Source organism: Colletotrichum aenigma (genome assembly GCF_013390185.1).
Source record: "Colletotrichum aenigma strain Cg56 chromosome Unknown KSG_Cg56_contig06, whole genome shotgun sequence".
NCBI lineage: Eukaryota > Fungi > Ascomycota > Sordariomycetes > Glomerellales > Glomerellaceae > Colletotrichum > Colletotrichum aenigma.
In genome coordinates, this window is record NW_023500912.1 from 3,886,145 (window position 1) to 3,904,994 (window position 18,850).

Below are 18,850 nucleotides of genomic sequence, written 5' to 3' on the forward strand. Positions count from 1 at the left end.
TCAGATCACTTTGAACGGCTTATGAATATTGTAGACCCTCAACATGGCCAGCTAAATGACCTAAGCAAGTATGCTCAAAGTGTTGAGCTCAAGTTGTCCTGTTATGCTCTTTGTCTGAGTCGAATGTTGAGTGGACCTCGATCCCACAGGAGGTAATTCTTCTGCCGCCCTAGCCAATTGTGACCAGGCACGTCATCAAGTTCCAGATCGAATCTCCAAACCAATCTAGCAATGATGATGCAGAGCTCGGCATAGGCGAGACTTTGCGCAACGTTGGTCAGTATCGTCTATCAAGAGGTGTGTGACACAAGGATTTAAAGAGGTCAAACGTACTGTCTCCCGATGCAGTCACGAGGCCCAAATGAGAAGGGCTGAAACGCTGCTCTTTTGTCGCTGAGATCGATCCTGTCATTTGACCATCGCTCAGGGATGAACGACTCGGGCTCAGAGAAAGTCTTCGCGTGGTGGTACATGGCGTACTGCCATATCGACACAATAGTCTTTAAGGGGTTCGCGTTAGTTAATTCGCGAAGAATACTTTGTAAGGCAATAATAGGACAACCAAGACGTGATGACTTACTCCTGTGGGGATGTGGTGACCTAGAATGACGTCTCCCTCCTCTCCTATGCGACGCGGCATCCCTGAGGCACCCGGCGGATACATTCTCAGGGATTCATCAATGACGGCTCTGAGGTACTCAAGGCTTTTGGTACTTGAGATAGTAATCTCCTTTTCTTCTTTGAAAGACCTCCGTACTTCTTGAGTCAGTCTCGCCATGACATCAGCGTTTGCTGCCAGAAGGTACGTGGTGCCTGCTAGAGCCGTGGCAGTTGTGTCATACCCCGCCATTGTCAAGATCTGGGCATTCGCTTGGATATCCTGCAAGCTCAAAGATTGCTGATAACATATACGGTAAGCCTTTGATTGACATCCGACCGAAGTAAGCAGAGTACTCACTTTAGCTTCAAGCCCAAACGTAGGCTCCTTCATGGCTTGTATAAGATCAGGTCGATCAGCCTCATCGAGCCGCCTTTCAACAATGTCGTTTGTGAGCCGCACCATGTTCTCATGTTTTTGAAGAAGAGACTTGGGGGCCATTGCCATGAGAACGCTGAAGATGAGTTGAAACTGCTTCAAAGCGGTAGCAAGAGCAATCGCGGGCAGTGCGTCCAAAAAGAATTGAGCCCAAGGGTGGTATTCTCGTGTATGAAGACAATGGAAAGAATCGCCAAAGCCCAAATCCGTGATGATATCCAAAGCCACGAAGTCGAACAACTTGTTCATGTCGATTGGCGTTAGGGGCCCTTGTGATTGTTCATGCTCAGCCAGAATGTTGAACCTGCACCGGGGCGTCGTCCATCAGCGACTTGAACCTCGATGTCTCACTCTCAGATTAGCTCTGAGGCAGAGAAGGATGAAACTCACAATTGATCGACATGAGACTTGATCAGACCTTCTTGGTCGAGCACCGCTGAGTTAGTGAAGCCGCGGCTCAGGATTCGCCGTAATTGAGTATGTCTATCCTTTGGTGCGCCGAGGATGCTGTCCTTGGCCTCCGCATAATGCACGTAATCTTTGCTGATCTCGCCTCTTGCGGTTTTCCGGCGCCCATAAATCTCTTTCCAAGCGTCCGGTGAGCAGAAGACCAGCTCATCCGGAGCGACTCTTACGACATCGCCGTACTTTTCGTGCAGTTGCAAGATCTTCCGGTGCCCCTGACCCGTCGCACAAGTAACTGCAAAGGGTATGCGCGATGCTGCCCAAAGCCTCGGCCCAGGGAACATGCGTAGAGGATGGAGGAGCACGTTATACGAGATCCTCCAAAGTGTGTACAAGACACTCTGCAGCATGTCAGACCAACCATCACTGTACGTTTACGGGAATTTCTTCATCACTTACAACGCAAAATAGCAGCGTGAACATTCTCCTCACGCTATCAGACTCTAGTCCAAAGGGGAACGAGCTCCGAAGAAGCGACGAGGTCATCTTTGGCGATAACTTCGAGAACCACCAAGAGGAACGCACGTGAGGGATCTAACAAACACGCCAGCAAACATTCGAGGCTTTGAGCTTGAAGCGGGCCTTCGTTGCAGCCGATAAGATGTTGCGCGAACATGTTCCCAAACAGCATAGCAACGCAGCTCCTCAAAATGATACCCTGCAGGCAAGGGTCTCACTGGAACTCGCGCCAGGGTTGTGTCCAGGGTATCACGAGTCATTGGCTCGGCTTCCTTCCCGGTAATGCCAATGCACTTGTTCCTCTTGCCGTGCCACATCTTGATCTGCACCTGCAACCGCGAGTCGTGTTCTTCATCACAGCCTTATGCTCGTCTTTGAGGGCTACGGACTTTACGCCGATCACAACTCATTTTCATTTTCGGCCAGTCCGACTTCAGTTCCGTCCTTGGCCAAGTCGCGCACGCGAGATCTTTCGGGCCTTTTCAAATAGCCTCCAGTTTCATACTGTTACTACTACTACACCGTACACCGCCGAATCTCAATTTTGGCTGAAGGGTCTGAGTCGAGATTCACGCCGAGCACCCGAATCTTTGGCTCTTGGCCCTTTATCACTCTCCACTCGTACCCCAGGATTAGCTGAGTCAGGATCACTTTGATCTCGGCCGCGGCGAGAAACCTGCCCGGGCATGCGTGATTGCCATGCCCGAACCCCAGGTGGTTAATGCTGGTCGTTACGAGCTGGGCAACGTTTTCCTTCCCGGGAGTCTGTCGCATCTTCAGGAAGCGGTCCCCGATGAAGGTATGCGGCTCAGGGTAAATGCTCGAGTCCCAGTGACGCTCTGTTGAGACGCCAATGACAGTGCCTTCTGGCAATATCACGCCGTCTGGAAGAGTCATCTCCTCGGTGACTTCGCGAGGCATGGCGACTATGTAACAACGTGGCTTGTCAGCAACCCTCTCCTGAAGACCGTGCGAACCTGTCTTGACACAACTTACCAGTGAGAATGGGCTTGATCCTCATGCTTTCCTTGATGACGCTGTCAAGTAGCTTCAAATTGTAGAGGGACGTCTTGGACCACCCCGATTCCCCCATCACTTCCTTTGCCTCCTCTCTCAGGCGCTGCACCATCTCAGGATCACCGGCAAGATCGTAGACCACTTGAGAAAGAAGATCGGTCGTGTTATGGACGGAGGCAATTGAAAGGCCAAGCTGAAGATCCGCGCGATCAAACTTGCGACCATTCGAATAAGTGTCCGACCACTCAATACTGTCATTGTACTCTGTGGGAGTCTCGCCCTTCGCAATGCCTGCCGCTTTCTCTTGTTTTCGCTTCTCAATGACAGGGCGGATCAGACTTCGGGCCTGCTCCACTTGGGAGCGAAGCTTGCGGCAAGGAGGCAGAAACCAGTGAACAAAGGGTCTCATGAATGCTGGGAACATTCTCAGACTCAGAGCTGCCAGGAAGCCAGTCATGATGTGACTGACGGCAATGTTGAGCCACGCCGGGTCACGGCACAGCTCTTCACCGAGGAACACGCGCCCAGAGACACGAGCAACAAGCAGATTCAGACGCTGCTTGATTGGAACTTTCTGCCATTCTGTATAAGTGTTAGTCCACTGTTCTAATCCCACGAAGTTCTGCATCTAATGGATTGTTCTTACCGTCGCTGTGAGGTATCTGTAAAATATCTTCAATGGCCATCTCGGACTCAGCCGGCAGAGGCTCTATAACACTCGCTAGAGACTGGTAAGCTAACTTCCTCAAAGTCTCATAACTTTGTACATACCAAGCTCCCTTGTCAACTTGTATTTGCACATATCCAAGACGACGGGCAGGTCATTCAGACCGCTTGCAAAACCCTCGAAACCGGGGGTTTCATGAGAAACAAACTGAAACAACTTTTAGAACATAATCATCAGGAAGTATAGAGAGTAGAAGATACCTGGGCCACGACCTTCCCAAAGTCCAGTCTCTTGTCATTTCTGATATCCTCTGCGTAGGGGGGAGGCAAGACGGTAAGTGTTCTTCCAGGACCAACGATGCGGAAGGGTTTGCCATTGGCTTGCTTAATTGCGCGCCCAAGAGCCTTTCTGCCATCGAGATAAAAGCTGAATTTGGGCTTGAGGTTGAACACGTCCCACCATTTCCCCTGGTCAAGTATGGGAAGACTGGTGACTGAGACTTTGCCAGCTCTTCTGCGCCGTTCGACGACTGCTTTGTAACTGAAGTAAAACAAGATAGTCGCAAGTATGCACCCGTACAACGACGTGTTGGACGCCATCGTTGGCGGTTGTTCGATATTTTGCTTCCAGTCACTTGCTCAGGAAGTAAGAGGTGACCACTGCAATGAGGTTCAGGGCGGAGTTGTGATCGAATGACATGAATAGCCCCTACTAGTACTCGATTTAGGCCGCTTCAAGGGTCCTAGCAGTCGAAGTGCTCCAACAAGTATTCACCGGTGGCGCCCCACTTCGCGGTGTTCTGGGATTGAGGCCTGGTCTCTCAACCTTGCGGCATAGACGCATCTAAGCATCGCTCTTTGCGTGCTGTTGTCCCAGCTTTGTTTGAGCAGAATCTTTCCCTGTATGTACCCATAGTACTTCCCCTGTATGATGTATCGGCCGCCTGTTTCTCTAGTCAGTGGTTTTGCGGATTTTGTTGTCTTATCTGCAAAGGACCCTCGTCCCTTGCAGGATCACCATGACATTTAGTATCGCCCCATCCACGCCTTTGCTCGAGTTTATTGCACCCACAGATTGCAAGGCTCCACTAAGCTGGGCGTGATCAATGGAACCCTTTCAATTGCTAAGCACGAGAGCTGATGTCCAACTCGGACGAACTACGTCTTCATACGCGATTCAGCAGGGCTATGCCAGCGACTCATTCGTACAGTGCAAGCTACATCAGGTAGCACTGCAAAATGCAGGGGCTTGAAGAATGCACCCCTAACACAGTGTCAATTATAAACGGGTCCCAACATGCCCAGCGAGACACCAAACCTTATCCTCTCACCGGCATCATCCTCACTTTAACCCCTCGAAACGGGGGAGCAGAAAATCTCGCGGACTACTCCGCATGCCGGTTAGTGTTGCGCGTTGATCGCAGAGTACCGTGGGGTTCAGTCCGTTGACTGCACGTGCTTTGTCATTTGTGACACTGGATGAACGCAAGCAAGCTCCCCACGTGGGTGGAGTTCGGGTGGCAGGCGAGCCAGAGGTCAAGGCTGGCGTTTATTGTGAATATTTGGATGTTTCAAGATCTATGTTGTTTTTCGAAATGATCTCAGTGGACTGTTGGAGATGAAGTAACAGTGCCCAATACCCATCGAAGCTTATCCCAGCTCCAGATGTTGAATTGTAGTAGTGGGATGGAGCGGATTTAAAGGTCACTCGGTAGACGAAGGGCCGTACTGAACGATGAGATGGTCGTACGAAAGATGACCTAGCATAAAATTTGTGACCTTACGGCAGGAAACTAGCGGGCAATCGACAACCGTCATCGAAGAGCCTCTTCGTGCATGATCAGGTGCAATCGTTCTGTGACTAGAGCGCCTCGCAGAGTTGGGAGTGCAACCACTACAGGGCATTTATCTTCCTTCAGCTCCCCACCCTTACAGAGTGACCACCGGCAAGAAGAGAGGCAAGAAGAGAGGCAAGAAGGGAAGCCACGCGTTGTTTTTCGTGCATGGCTTTTGGCTCACGGTGATGAAGCGGAAAAACAACAGCAAATGCAGGTAGTCAATCAAAGTTTCTCAAGATGCATTCTTGTCTACATAACCCCAACCAATCAGATATCAGCATTGAACGCAACAGGTAGGAGCAAATCGAAATATCTGGCCTCATAAGTAAAGGGCGAATGCTCTGCCAACCAAATACTCGGCCGGCATCTTCGGCCATGGTCCAGATGATTCAAGACCATCGAGCCAAGCGCAAAGCTATGCAACTACTGGCTACCCTAGGGATGCCACATATCCCGGCGTAGTGTATGGACACTGAGGTGCTCGTTAGTCTTCCATCGACGATTTGGCAGGATAGAACAGTTTACCACGGAATAGGACTGTGTTTTGCCAATTTGAGGAGAGCATCCCAAGAGGGCATAGGTCCATGACCGGGGTAACACGGGTAGCTACAACTTTGTGGTAAGCTCAACACAAAATAAGCTTGATTAGAAACGCAAGGTTTAAATGTTCTCGACGTTGCTCTCGTAGACATGTGCCTAATTTCTCGGCCACTGGTACCCGCACCCTGTATTCCCTGGACACCGGAGTCTTTGTCTGAGCAACAACTCACATCAGGCCAAGATACGAGGCAGGTTACAAGAGCTCTCGGGTTGAGAGAGCTGGGTTTCGTAAATCGAACAAAACAAAGGGCAGGTTCCAGTGTGTAGTCGCATATGGCGATTTGCAAACTAGAGGCTGGTATCGCAGTGCTTGGGGCGACCGTCGCATGGGAATATTGGGCTGCCGGTGTTAATTTATTTCAGTCTAGTCTGATTGTGAGCGAACGATTGTTCACAGGCTCCATGGCTACGACAAGTTGACGCAGAAAGGTACGACTGATGGCATGTGTAATATATCATCTTTGTGTCTCCTCTGTATTGTGACTTAAGACCAGAACATGACGATATTTATCACAACAACTGCAAAAGCCTCCTCAGCTCTCTTCCTTCTCGCGTCATCTCATTCTCAAGAGCGACCATTCAACTTTCGACGTCTTCGCTTTTGCCTCCGTCTCTTTCCGATACCTCAACGATAAAAGAGTGCTCAACTACAGAGGTTTTCGGCTATGAGCTACCCTATGTCTTGCAATGTATAGGGTCAGCAATTTACAATGTCTTTGAAAGTAAATACAAACACTTGCGCAAGCAACGACGTCGAGTTGGTCATCCAGCTCGGTGCTCTCATTGCCCAAGGAGAACCCGGACAAGTGAATCGCGAAACCGAGATGATCCGAAGAAATATGAATTGTCTGATGACATCATCATAGCGGAGGCGGATCAATTACATTAAATGAGGCTCCTCAGAAACAAGTGGTGAATGCTGATCTGCGACCTGTGGAGCCTTGGGGCTGCAAGCATGCGACGACTGAGGTCGGAAATTGCAGAGTTCGTGCTCGTGGAGATCTTCGAAGCTTTCTGGTAAGGCTCTCCGCTGTCTATACGCGATACTTCAAGATAGATTAAGCGCCGAGTCATATGTAGAACCCATGACTCGTCGTTCAGTGCGTAGGCTCGCTACTACGTTGATACCGCTGAACTTAAACTTGTCCCTTTCTGACCGGCTTCTACATTTTTGAGCAGGAGCCTCGCGTTGTCTCACATCATTCCGTAGAGTTGGGCTAATGCCTTTTTCATGCGTGCGCACAGCGCGCGGTGTGTGGTGAGCCTGCCGTCTTGCCGCTGTTGAGGCCCTGCGAGTCACCTTACCACTTCGTTCAACCATCGTCACTTTCGAGGCATGGGTCAAGTCAAACATTGCAACGAATCGAGGCATCATCTACAACACGTTGTAATTGAAAATGTTAGGTAAGCTAGGAGGTTGTCTTGATGCATGGCCGTTAAGCTGGGTCACAATCTCTACCATCAACTTATATCCAAGTCCAGATCCACTTTTCAAGGGCCTGGTTAAATCTTTCCGGGGCAACTTTCATGATCCAATGTCCAACGCTTATGACTTCAACCGTGTCAAATTCATCATCAATACCAGCCGCATCTTCGATCTCCTTGCCCGCTTCTGTATTGCTCAATACCAGCCTCGGAATCCCTGCAATCTTCTTTGGTCTCAGATAATCCATGCCACTCAGCCCTTGCGCATCACTCATCTGAACCCACGCAGTAATCATCGCCATCTCATCAGCGCACCATGTGCGGAGCTTGTGCCATTCTTTGATATAATCCGGCGTGTCTGCAGGATATGTAACCTCGTTCTCCCAGAACGCGATCACAGCTCTGTCGAAGTCCTCTTCGAGGGCAGGTATAAGCTCCTCGGTTACCTCAGGAGTCAGGTAATATGACGGGTCAACTATTACCTGCCCACGAATGAGGTCTGGGTAGCCATGAACTAGCTCGGTAACAACAGTGCCGCCTAAGCTGTGTCCCATGACGATAGCTTTATTGGTGGCGCTTACACCTAGGTGTTTTAGGAGAGCGGCAGCGTCGTCGGCCATAGTGACTGGGTCCATGACCAGACTACATGATTGGGACAAGGTGCTGCGGCCGTGGCCTCGGAGGTCCATGGTAACAACATTGAAGAGCTGCAGAAGCACAAGAAACATGGTTTGAAAGGCCCAATCGGTCTGGTCGGCAGCCCAACCATGGATAAACAAAAAGGGGATACCAGTCGCATTGCCCTGCGTCGTGAAGAAGATATCCGTGGAATTGAGAGAAAGAACTGCACCGCCGGCCATTGCAGGTCCGATATGCAGAAGACAGTCTACCGTGGGTTCTGCGAATTTACCTGGTAGGGCGTTGACTTAACCACTTGGACTTTGTCGGTCGATGCGGAGTAGATTCCATTCATATAATGACCATGTACACCTGCACGCGAATGATGATGAGATACGTCATCAGGCCTGGTGTGGAATGTCAGCTACATTGGCAATTGGATCTCGACTTGTCTGCCTATGCAACCGGTAAGCGAGAAGCGGGCCTGCGTATGAAGAACATACTGAATTGAGGCTAGTGAACCTGCATTCTTATGCCGCTAATACATTGATATGTCCTTCAAGCATGCTTCCTTCTCGTATTCTATAAAGCCAGTGTTTCCTTCTTAGGAAGGATTGCCTTCTTGGGGCCGGAAGTCCTTGATGGATCACGTTGTATCAGCCGAGAAGATTGACAGTTACGTCAGCGGCGTTCGTTCTTATCATAGATCGCCACTTTTATTGGATAGACGGTGTCGATTCGATGCAGTACACTTGACGCTCATCAATTAAAGGGTGGTTGTTGGGCTTGATCAAGGCTTCTTTGGTGTACTAAGCAAACTCTCGGTAAAATGTCCGTTTTTCGAACAAACTAGAACAACGCCCCCCAAGGCATGGCCTAATCGAGTATGCTGCCATGTGATTCACTCAAGGATTGTCACTCTTGTCGTGTGGTTTACTTTGATAGTTGTGATCATAAATAATCTCTAAACCACTGGAAGTGGAACGCAGGCTCAAAATTGACTTGATACATGGTCTTGTTACACCTTTTGGCATGAGAAGGAGCATTCAGCGTTTGCTACGATGATTGAGCTCGGTGCCGGAACCCAGTCAGGCACGTTCTTGCACTGAATCTCAGGCCCGTACACACCATCGATGATGCCCGACAGGCTGGCGCACGCCTGAATGCGGTCGTCGAAGAATTGCTGAAAGGTGATTTGGCTGAAGCAATCGTTGTAGTCGATGTGGCAGTATTTCGCCATACACCCAGCGGCCAGCGCTGGCAGGAGAGAAATAGAAGAGAGCTTCACTAGACTCCGCCAAAACCAGTTGGACAACCTAGGGCAAAGCGATGTACTTGGTGTTGGCCACTTACTGATGTTCAAACTCGGGAGGTAACGCGAGGAGGAAAATGTTCACTGCAAACTCGTTTCAAAGCTGCGCTGTAGAGGTCGCCAAGTGTCTTGAAAGGACTGGTAAAAGCAATATTGAGTGACGAAATTGAATGCAACGGAATAGTTCTGAGACAGCTATTTATGGCTTCACCCGGATCTTACGGAGGTTCGAACAAAACGCTTAGCCGTTCGTACTTTTCAAATTAGACTGTCTTTGTCGTTAATAAACTAGATGATATAGTTTACTAGGTAGTTCAGTTGTCAATTAACTGTAATCATGGGTTGTACCCCGAGCGTTCCCGAAATTTTAGAGTTCAACCAATTCGCCGGTTAAGACTTCTTGCGAGATGATCCACCTCTGCAAAACGACAATGAGGCGAAGGTGTAAAACAAAGATGTGGAATGCGGCATGCCGATTTAGGTTTCACGTGGTGCATCCACTGTCAATTGAATTAGATGATCGAATACAAGTTCATGACATGGAACTGTTCTCTTGCAATGTTAAGGTCGTGCGGCAGACCCGCACTTTGCTTTAAGTTCTAAGCCAGCCCAGACAGATTGAGAACTAACTCAGTTGGCCCACGATGTGCAAGGTAGATCCAGATTTCAATAATTTATGAACAGAATCTCATGTCCGACTGATCCGATTGAAGCCCACGACATTGTGCACCTCACACGAGCTATTAAAATTGAACTCGGTGCTCAGTTTCCACAGGTGTTGAGGTTCGTGTGCGCCAGATTCTACGATCTCCTTCAGCCTATTCAACGCTCTGCACTACGGTCATATCTCTGTCCCACAAATTTTCTCCATTATCGCAATGTCAGTTCAAAAGAACTTTCTAGCCCTGGCGCTAGCTTACGTCTTCCTGTTTCTGTCCTGCGCCTCCGCGAGCCCCTTACCTATTTCGCCCGATGACGCGGTCAACCTCAAATCGCGTCAATCCGTGTGTCGACCAATTGTCGGCTGCGTCCCATTCTTCAATGCACCCACTTGGAACACCTTCGAGCTGACCATCCCTGCACCTGGCGACCCTCTCACACAGGAAGGCCGCTCGGCCGGAGGAGAAGTCGAAGCTTCTGTCTGGAACCGGGCTGATGGCTCCGCCTTCCTTGGAATCCATCTCGGTGAAGATTACGACCTTCCTGCGCATGCCGAGATGCAAATTCAAGCCCGGTTCCGTAACACCGATATCAGACTCAACCGTGCTTCCATTGACCTCGAAGGACAGGGCGCGCTTGGGACAATTCCTGCCGCTTCAATTACCGAGTGGAGGCAGGGTAACCGAGTGGGCAACACCATTACTCTTACAATCAGATGGAGGCTTCAACAGGATCTCTAGAGGCCATAGATCAGGTTACAGGCGCCAAAGGTTCCACGAAAGGAGACCTTCGCAATGAGTCTTGCTATCCGGGCGGATACTTCTAGCTAACCGGGCGGATAACTACCTATATTAGGTCTAATAGTTGATTTTATCTCGATTAACTTCTATTATTTTCGTCGCTATTTCTATCCCTCTCTATATCCCTCTTATTATCTTCGTCGTCGTCATCGTCGTCGCCGTTAGTGTCGTTATATTCACATCTACACCCGCCCAGTTAGCCAGAAGTATCCGCCCGGATAGCAAAACTCTTCGCAATTTATTGTATCGTGATTCTGCCGATTTTGAGGACGACTATCACAAGAGGGGTACATGAAGGGATATTTTGAATCTGAGTACAGATTTCAAGGTACTTGTCGTATTAATTTTATCCCTTTCTCCCAATAATAAAAAGAGATAATACACTGCAACTAGACTTAATAAAAGTCGAGTGTTGCCTTCTTCATAAGGACATATTCAAGTTGCTAATTACATTTGAAATACTGACTCAAAGTCTTGACACTTCCTCACTACAACATCAAATACCCTAATTGCTAGCCGCTGCACGAGGAGTGAATCTGACCAGAAGTCCTGACTGTTTTGCAAACCAAAACGTCTTGACTTTCCATTCTGGCTCGGTCGATGCCCACTCTAAGTCGAACTGGCGAAGGATCTGGGGCACAAACTTGCCGACTTCCATGATAGAAATGTTTTTCCCGATGCACGTTCTTGCGCCCGCTCCAAACTTTAGTCAGCGATTCCATATATTAGCAGTGCCCTTGATCAGATAATACCAGATTTGTGGCGTTGAAGTATGCAACGATGAAGATAAGAAATGAAGAATGTAGGGAGGCAGTAAACGCGTGTGAACACAAGATAGCGCTGCGACTTACGGTCAATAAGTGCCGATCCATGTTCTTGGCCTGCTCCTCAGGGCAGAGCCAACGCTCGGGTCGAAACTCATCGGCATCTTCACCAAATATTTCGTAGTTACGATGGATGACTGCTGCGTTCATGCCTACAATGGTTCCCGCTGGGAGCTGTACTCCGCATAGCTCAACTCCACCTTCGGGCACTATACGCTCAAGGGGATATGATACACCGGGGTGCATTCGCATGGCTTCTTTGATACATAATTGCCTTTTGAAATCGTGTTATTCTTCATCCATATGCGCTTTGCTGCCTGATGAAAGCATCTCAACGCTCACAAGTATTCAAGTTCCAGGCTCTCGCTGTACTGCACAACGGGGGACAGCTTTCCGTCCCTGTCGGCCTTGTCGATTTCGTGTTGCAGCGTTTGATACGCGTGTTTGTTCTTCAGGAGGTAGTAGAATACAGCGCGGAGAGAAATAGCCGTAGTATCACTTCCAGCTAGACTAGGCTTGTTAGTAGAACGCGCCTACAACCCAAAGAATATGTCGGGCGCCGAGAACTTACAGATTGTTCATCAAGTGGTTCATAAGCTCCCACGTACTCATGATGGTGCCGGTGGACTTCTGCTGCTGTCGCAAGTATGCTAGGAAGTCTCGTCTATGAGTGGTGTCTGCCTCTTCGGCGTCGTACTCCTTGATGCCTTCCAACACCATCTATTCAGACAGTCAGTCAGACAAGCCTTCTGAGCAGGGGATCTGAGCCACTACCGCCCCAGTCGGACATACCTTTGTGGAAGTTGCGATGGGATCTCTGGAGACGGGGACTAGTTTAGAAAAAGCCCTCCTAAGGGCGAGGTTCCCGAGGAGAAACGGGTGAAGAGATGGCACCTGCCCGACCCGGCCGACATAGACAAGTCCGAACTCGATACCCGCAATCATTCCCTCGATGTCTTTGCGTTCTTCCATGAACCCGAATCTTCGAGCAAACGAGATAGCGCCAATTACGGCAAAGGCGTACCACTGAACCCAGGTTCCGAGGTCGACAACCTGCCCCTGCATTTATAACATAGCATCGGTGAAAATCTGGCTACAGGGGTCTACCAGATACTCGAGTGTTCGGATCGAGCTCATGGAGAATTTCTGAGCAACCGGCCGCTTGAGGGCCTTGTGCTCTTCGGGATCGGTGGTGGAGAACATACTAGGCATGTTTTTGCCTTCGTATGCCATTGATAGGGTATGATAAAACGCAGACTGTTCTATGAGCATCAATCCATCATTTACTATCCACCACGTATGCACGAACCTTGAGAAATTTGCTGCCGATGCCATATATAGTGAATATGGCGGAAGGATCCGAGATATCAACGACGTTCGGGGCAGTTCGCACGATTGGTCCATACTTTACATGAAGCTCTCGGTATCGTTCATGAGCGTTTCCATTCCACACGAATATCACCCTCCAAATAGGGCTACATCTAGCAATCCAAGGGCCTGGTATCTGACGAAGGCCTGGACGTAAGGCGCAGAGTATTGAGATGGCGACTATGTACGAGACAATTGCCCCAAGAAGGGCCATGTACTTGCTGTTGAAGAAGATCATGGTGGAAATAGGCGCTCGCCACTGGAAATTATGTAAAGATGTAGGCTCGGATGGCATATTATGGCTCGGGTGAGACCTGAAGAGAATACGCAATAGCTGAAATCACAGAGCCCAAAAGCTTGAATTCCAAGATGTCAGTGCTTTAGGACATCAGGCAGCGGCCCTTCGGCGTGGTTATGACTCTTCCTGAATTGGCTTGCTTGCCTCCTCGCTGTATTCATGTGCTTGAGATGTTCCGGTGGAGTCGGACAAACTCACAAGATCCATGAGTGCTGTCTGTGGTCCAAAGGACAATCGGAAAGATGTGAAAACGCCGGTGTCCATGAGCCACCCCGCAGTGAACGCATGAGCCTCCAATTACAGTTTGGTGGTGTTCTAGGTTCTATCTAAAGTTGTACCGATAGCTTCCAATAAAAAATTGCACATCATTCAATCATCTTGACTGATTGGACTGATCATTTGGGTACCTAGACTTGGTCTAGTACGACGATCGGAGACTTTAGGCTTCTTGAGGCAGTCGAAGCGGGGCAGGCCAGGAGCGACCGGTAATTCTTGTCAATTGTAGGGATGGGCGGGAGGAGGGCGTAGTTAGTCTTAACTCCCGGCTGCCAAATGGCAGGTCAATATACATGTGTTAAAATTTGTGTCAAATGTGACGTCTCGCATTCCGCCTGAGTCCGTGGTGTTTCGCCCGTCAAGAGCTCAGCTTCCCCCGGAAACTGTGTTGGTCGTCAAGATGGATGCTATTGCTGGGATGGTCTGGCCCCAGCATGGCACATTGTCATACTGCGACTGAAACTATCACAAAGTCCACATCCCGTGAAACTCCGAAAATTACCTAAATCATCCAAGAAACATTAGCTCATACCTCATCGACGCAAGGTGATCATCCATGTAGTCAGATAATGTCTTGAGTGCACCAGGAAGAAATCCTGTCCCAGACCCACCAATATGACCGAAACCGGGGAGGGATGGTTGGCTAAAGAAGCCCCTGTTCTAGCACTCAAAGGTCCCCACGCTGGGAGGTTACCCCAGACTTTCCAACTTCCCGGAAACAACCCCCTTCAACCCAGGCATTCGTCATCGCAGACAAGCCCCCTTGAGCAACTGCTAGGACAACATGAGTTGATCCTCTACACAGACAAGAGAGGCAAGGGTTGCATTCAATGCCACCGGCATCCGCCAGCCGGATCGGCGCGTGCCAGCGCTGTCACCGCAGAAAGGTTCGGTGCGACCGTACAAGACCATCATGCGCGCCGTGTGCCAGGATCAACGCGCAATGCACGTATGCCGCACGGGAGCAGCAGATTGAGCTACGACGCCAGGATGTCGAGAGACTTGAGCAGAAGATACGAGACCTCCAAGCAGAGAATGACGAGCTATCCGGTAAACTGGCCGAGGCTCAGCAACAGCAGCCCCAGCAGCACCAGGAGCGAGCAAGTAGCGGAGACAGGCTGGTAACCCCTGCCACCTCATCAAGCCTCGGTCTGCACACCGAGGAGCAACGAGCCCCTGCTGGTAGCAACGAAATCGCCAGTCAGGTTATCCATCTGTCACTCAGTGCTGGGGGAGGGAGAGACTTCGTCGGATCGACAAGTGGACTTTTCCTCGCCAATCTACTTCAATCGCACAGCCAACCTGCCGCGCCGTCTCAACTCATAGGTGGCCAACCTCCGGGATTCACATCGAACAGCGATGGCACAACAGGAAGCTTGGTCCTCAACGCCGCTTCGAGCCTGCCACCAAGAGCCATGGCGACAGAGATAGTGAATGCGTATTGTGGCCATGATCGACTCTGTTACCCCTTCCTGTCTCCAAAGGCGCTCGATAAGGCGCTGGATGTTGTTTATGAGGCAAGGAGTTCTGACTCGATCAATCCCGTTGACGGCTTCCTTGTCGATATGACCCTTGCGATCGGCACCGCACAAGTTTACAAGCTCAATTGGAATGGTATCTGGGACGCCGAGGTCCATTACAATCGAGCTTTGACGCGTCTTGTTGATGTTCTCGGCCAGGGCGGGATTACGGCGCTTCAGGCACTGCTTCTCATCTGCCAGTACAGAATGGGCACCACGTCCCATGATACGAGCACCAATGTCTGGCATCTCATCGGAGTGGCAGCGCGGACATGCTTCGAACTTGGCTTACACAAGTCGTCGACTTACAGCTTACCTCGAGACGGAGATGAGACGGAAATCGGGGCAAGACAGGAAGATTTGGAGATCAAGCGAAGATGCTTCTGGAGCGTGGTATCCATGGATCGCATTGCCAGCATGATTCTTGGGCGACCACTCGCGATACAGCTGGACGACATCGACGCCGAGCTTCCTCACTCGGAGTCGATTCCGACCAGTGCACCACTTGATGGTCACTTGTCTACAGCGCTATTTGGAACCCCAGAGTGGCATCTGGGCACAGTCATATTCGTCCATATCGTGCGATACCGACTTATCTGCGGAAAAATCCTTAATTCACTGCACCGAAGCACGATCAACAGAGAAAGCAACACCACATACGAGACTACCCGAGAGGCTTTAGCCGAGGAGCTCCAAACATGGCGTGCGGGGACTTCTAGCCTCCCGCTCATTCCCGCCGACGCACCCCTCGCATCTCCGGCTGGCAGGTCTAGTTTCCGTTCAGCGGAATGGTACGAGCTGCTGTACCACAACGGCATTCTCATGCTATTTCGACCGTCCCCCTCCATATGCGACGCCTCCAGAAACAGCAACGTTTTGCAGCACATGTTCGACTCATCACAAGAAGCAATCAAGCTATACGCCAACTTACATCGATCCAGAAAGATCAATTACTCCTGGGTCACTCTTCATTCCATATTCATTGCCGGCCTCTCTTATATCTATGCCCTCCGAAACCATATTCAGCACATCCAGAACCGGTCTCAAGGCAGTGGGAACGTCGCCAATGCAACCCTCAGTTCGACTCCGTCCATCAGTCAGGTCGTCAACGATACTCGTGCCTGCTCTAAGGTGTTAGTCGCTCTCTCAGAAAGATGGACTATGGCACGCAACTCCTCTGAATTGTTTGACCGCCTGAGTGACGCGGTTGTAGCGGACGTTGTGGAAGCACAAAATGGGCAGACAATTGCAACGAGTATGTCATTCGCCAATCAGCCCGCAGATGTTGGCCACACATCCCAGACCGTGGACATGAATCTCACAGACGCCATCTATGGGCACGAGACAAACCAGAGCTTTGTCAACATGACGGTGGATGATACGCTACGCGACTGCTTCGGGCACCTGCAGAGCATCTACTACGATCAGTACCATAGTGATGCGATCGCTCAGCTGTCACAAGAGTGGCTCTTTGGATTAGGGGAAGCTCCAAGTCGGTACTTCTCAGGCTAACAAACAACAAAATGGCGCGGTAGCCATACAATAATACATTCTAATGATCTATGTACATGCTTGTTGGAGTTTCATAGCCCACCCTATGACGAGCCACACAATAGGGGAGTCGAGTAAGAGCACTTCAGCGGGTGCTTCGTCCAGCAAGGGAATCGCAGTATAGGTGTCCAGGGATCCGGAACAACAACCCAGGCCGACCCCGCCATGTGCCTAGCTTTGCTCAATTTGCCTTCACGAGACACCTGTGAGAAGCCGGTTTCAGGAGAAAATACATTTCTGGTTCCATATCATCGTCCGTGAAGCCTTGCTCGGACGACATTTTTGCTTCAGGAAAAGCAAGAAAGAAATGGACTGCAGCGAGCCGCAACTCCATTCGTGCGAGGTGAACCTCCAAGAAGACTAGGGGAGGTTAGTCCTAGCACCGTGAACTGGACGCGATATGATCTGTACGTACCACGGCTACCCCCGCCGAAAGTGAGTAGTGACTCTTTCATTGCCTTCGTTGCATGTTGCCATCGTCCAGGGTCAAATTTGAGCGGATTTGAGAATACCCTGGGGTCACGATGCAAGCTCCAAGCCTGCGTGCTGACAACGGTATCAGCTGGAAGGTAGATAGCCACCGAGTTCCGCACCGCCAGACGGGACGAGCCGGGGCAAACCGGCCGGTGCAGCGGGGTAGAGGCGCAGTGTCTCCTCGATGACGTATCCGAGATATTCGAGGTTTTTGACTTGCTCGTAATTGAAGTTTGAGGGTAGGCTTCGCAATTCTGCAACGAGGATGTCTCTAACATCTGGATGACGACAAAGCAACCAAACAAGGTAAGTCAAAGAATTTGCCTTCATAATTGTTAGCTGTTGGCATTCATCGAATTCCTGGAATGTGGCACTTGCGGTGGTGTCTGAGCCTGCAACGATGTAGCCCACGGCGTTGTCACGCACTTCAACGAAGCTGAGATTCCCACCGCTTACTTGGTCATATAGCTTTGAAAACAGTGTACTTCTCATCTCATCGCCTTTGTCTTGCGCCAACTTCTGGTGACGCTTGATAGACTGGTCAGCATAACCAATGAGTCTCTCCTGATTGGCGACAGCGTCGCTTATCACTGGTATATTCACCAGTTTCGATAACTGGAGCAGGAAGGGAAAAGTGACCCGGACTCCTCCGGCCTGGGCCACGCTCTGCATGTCTTTGATGTATTGGTTTTCCTCATAAGTAGTCAGCATGAATGGCCTCGTACGTATCGGGTCTACCAGACCTCTCCAGTCTCCAACATCCGGAAGGATTCACCGAAGCTGAGCTCGCCGATGATGTCAGTGGCCATTGAGAGGAACCAATGATACACGTCCTTTCAAAGACAGTCAGTGCACATATCGGTAGAATTGAGCGAAAACCTTACCGTGTAGTCATTCTTCTCCATGTCGTCCCGCATGCGATTCAATGCCAATCGAATGTTTGATTCGACCACGGGGACGTGTTTCTGAAGCGCAGATTCGGCCATCTCGGACGATAGAAGACGTCGCTGGCGTTTATGGACGTCAAGATTCCGAGTGCTGAAAACATTGACAACTCCAGTGATCAATTTGTCGTAGAGGTCCGCCTTCAAGTACTCGCCTTTGATGCGATGATGATTTTGGCGGCGGCTGAGTCTTGGAAGCTTGCCTCACTTGGACCCAAACGAACCGCGGGACCTGTCGACGTTTAGCTAATGGACCTGACAATGCGTCGCGAGAACTGACCGTATTGCACATGCAATTGATGGATCCAATGGGGTCCTCGTCCCCTGGCAACTTCGTATCGTAATCGAAGGTCTGAAATTATCGTATGCCAAGGTCCGGGTAGGTTTGCCATTGGGCTCCTCAAAGAACTCAACAGCTTCTATCTAGGTTTAGCGACTTCTTTCGATTCCCATAGACAGGCGAACTTACCCACGCGACCGCACCTCCGATGACTACCATAAAGGCAATTGCGGCTTGCGGCTTGCGGCAAACGGAAGTCCATGTTGACCTTGTCTTAGGGTGCTGAATTAGGTAATTTTCTTCTCACCGTGCTATTCCGATAATGAGCATTCATTGCCTGTGAAATCTGGCTATTGTCATTTATTATATGTGCAGTGTCCATGATGGGAAAGAACAGTGCGGGCTTTGGTGGTGAGGGT

The 18,850-nt window shown here is 50.1% G+C and overlaps 5 protein-coding genes across 5 annotated transcripts; 1 reads left to right on the forward strand and 4 right to left on the reverse strand.

The window, feature by feature from the left end:
* Positions 1 to 101: 101 nt before the first annotated feature.
* CGCA056_v010046 (Trichothecene C-15 hydroxylase) lies at positions 102 to 1,987 on the reverse strand (the record flags this gene model as incomplete). Its single annotated transcript, XM_037325293.1, has 6 exons — positions 102 to 261; positions 334 to 500; positions 581 to 898; positions 959 to 1,340; positions 1,427 to 1,842; positions 1,901 to 1,987. 6 exons carry the CDS (start codon positions 1,985 to 1,987, stop codon positions 102 to 104), a joined length of 1,530 nt encoding a protein of 509 aa, XP_037176167.1.
* A 489-nt stretch (positions 1,988 to 2,476) lies between these two features.
* On the reverse strand, positions 2,477 to 4,243 carry P450-1-8 (Cytochrome P450 monooygenase 1; the record flags this gene model as incomplete). Its single annotated transcript, XM_037325294.1, has 5 exons — positions 2,477 to 2,886; positions 2,957 to 3,559; positions 3,624 to 3,698; positions 3,749 to 3,851; positions 3,905 to 4,243. 5 exons carry the CDS (start codon positions 4,241 to 4,243, stop codon positions 2,477 to 2,479), a joined length of 1,530 nt encoding a protein of 509 aa, XP_037176168.1.
* Positions 4,244 to 7,547: 3,304 nt separating this feature from the next.
* Positions 7,548 to 8,366, reverse strand: cpo-1 (Non-heme chloroperoxidase; the record flags this gene model as incomplete). Its single annotated transcript, XM_037325295.1, has 1 exon — positions 7,548 to 8,366. One exon carries the CDS (start codon positions 8,364 to 8,366, stop codon positions 7,548 to 7,550), a length of 819 nt encoding a protein of 272 aa, XP_037176761.1.
* A 3,035-nt stretch (positions 8,367 to 11,401) lies between these two features.
* gsfF-4 (Cytochrome P450 monooxygenase gsfF) lies at positions 11,402 to 13,326 on the reverse strand (the record flags this gene model as incomplete). The annotated part of the gene is made up of 7 exons (XM_037325296.1): positions 11,402 to 11,599; positions 11,748 to 11,994; positions 12,063 to 12,230; positions 12,292 to 12,440; positions 12,513 to 12,779; positions 12,828 to 12,977; positions 13,030 to 13,326. 7 exons carry the CDS (start codon positions 13,324 to 13,326, stop codon positions 11,402 to 11,404), a joined length of 1,476 nt encoding a protein of 491 aa, XP_037176762.1.
* Positions 13,327 to 14,492: 1,166 nt separating this feature from the next.
* On the forward strand, positions 14,493 to 16,694 carry uaY-0 (Positive regulator of purine utilization; the record flags this gene model as incomplete). Its single annotated transcript, XM_037325297.1, has 1 exon — positions 14,493 to 16,694. One exon carries the CDS (start codon positions 14,493 to 14,495, stop codon positions 16,692 to 16,694), a length of 2,202 nt encoding a protein of 733 aa, XP_037177332.1.
* Between the last annotated feature and the right edge of the window lie 2,156 nt (positions 16,695 to 18,850).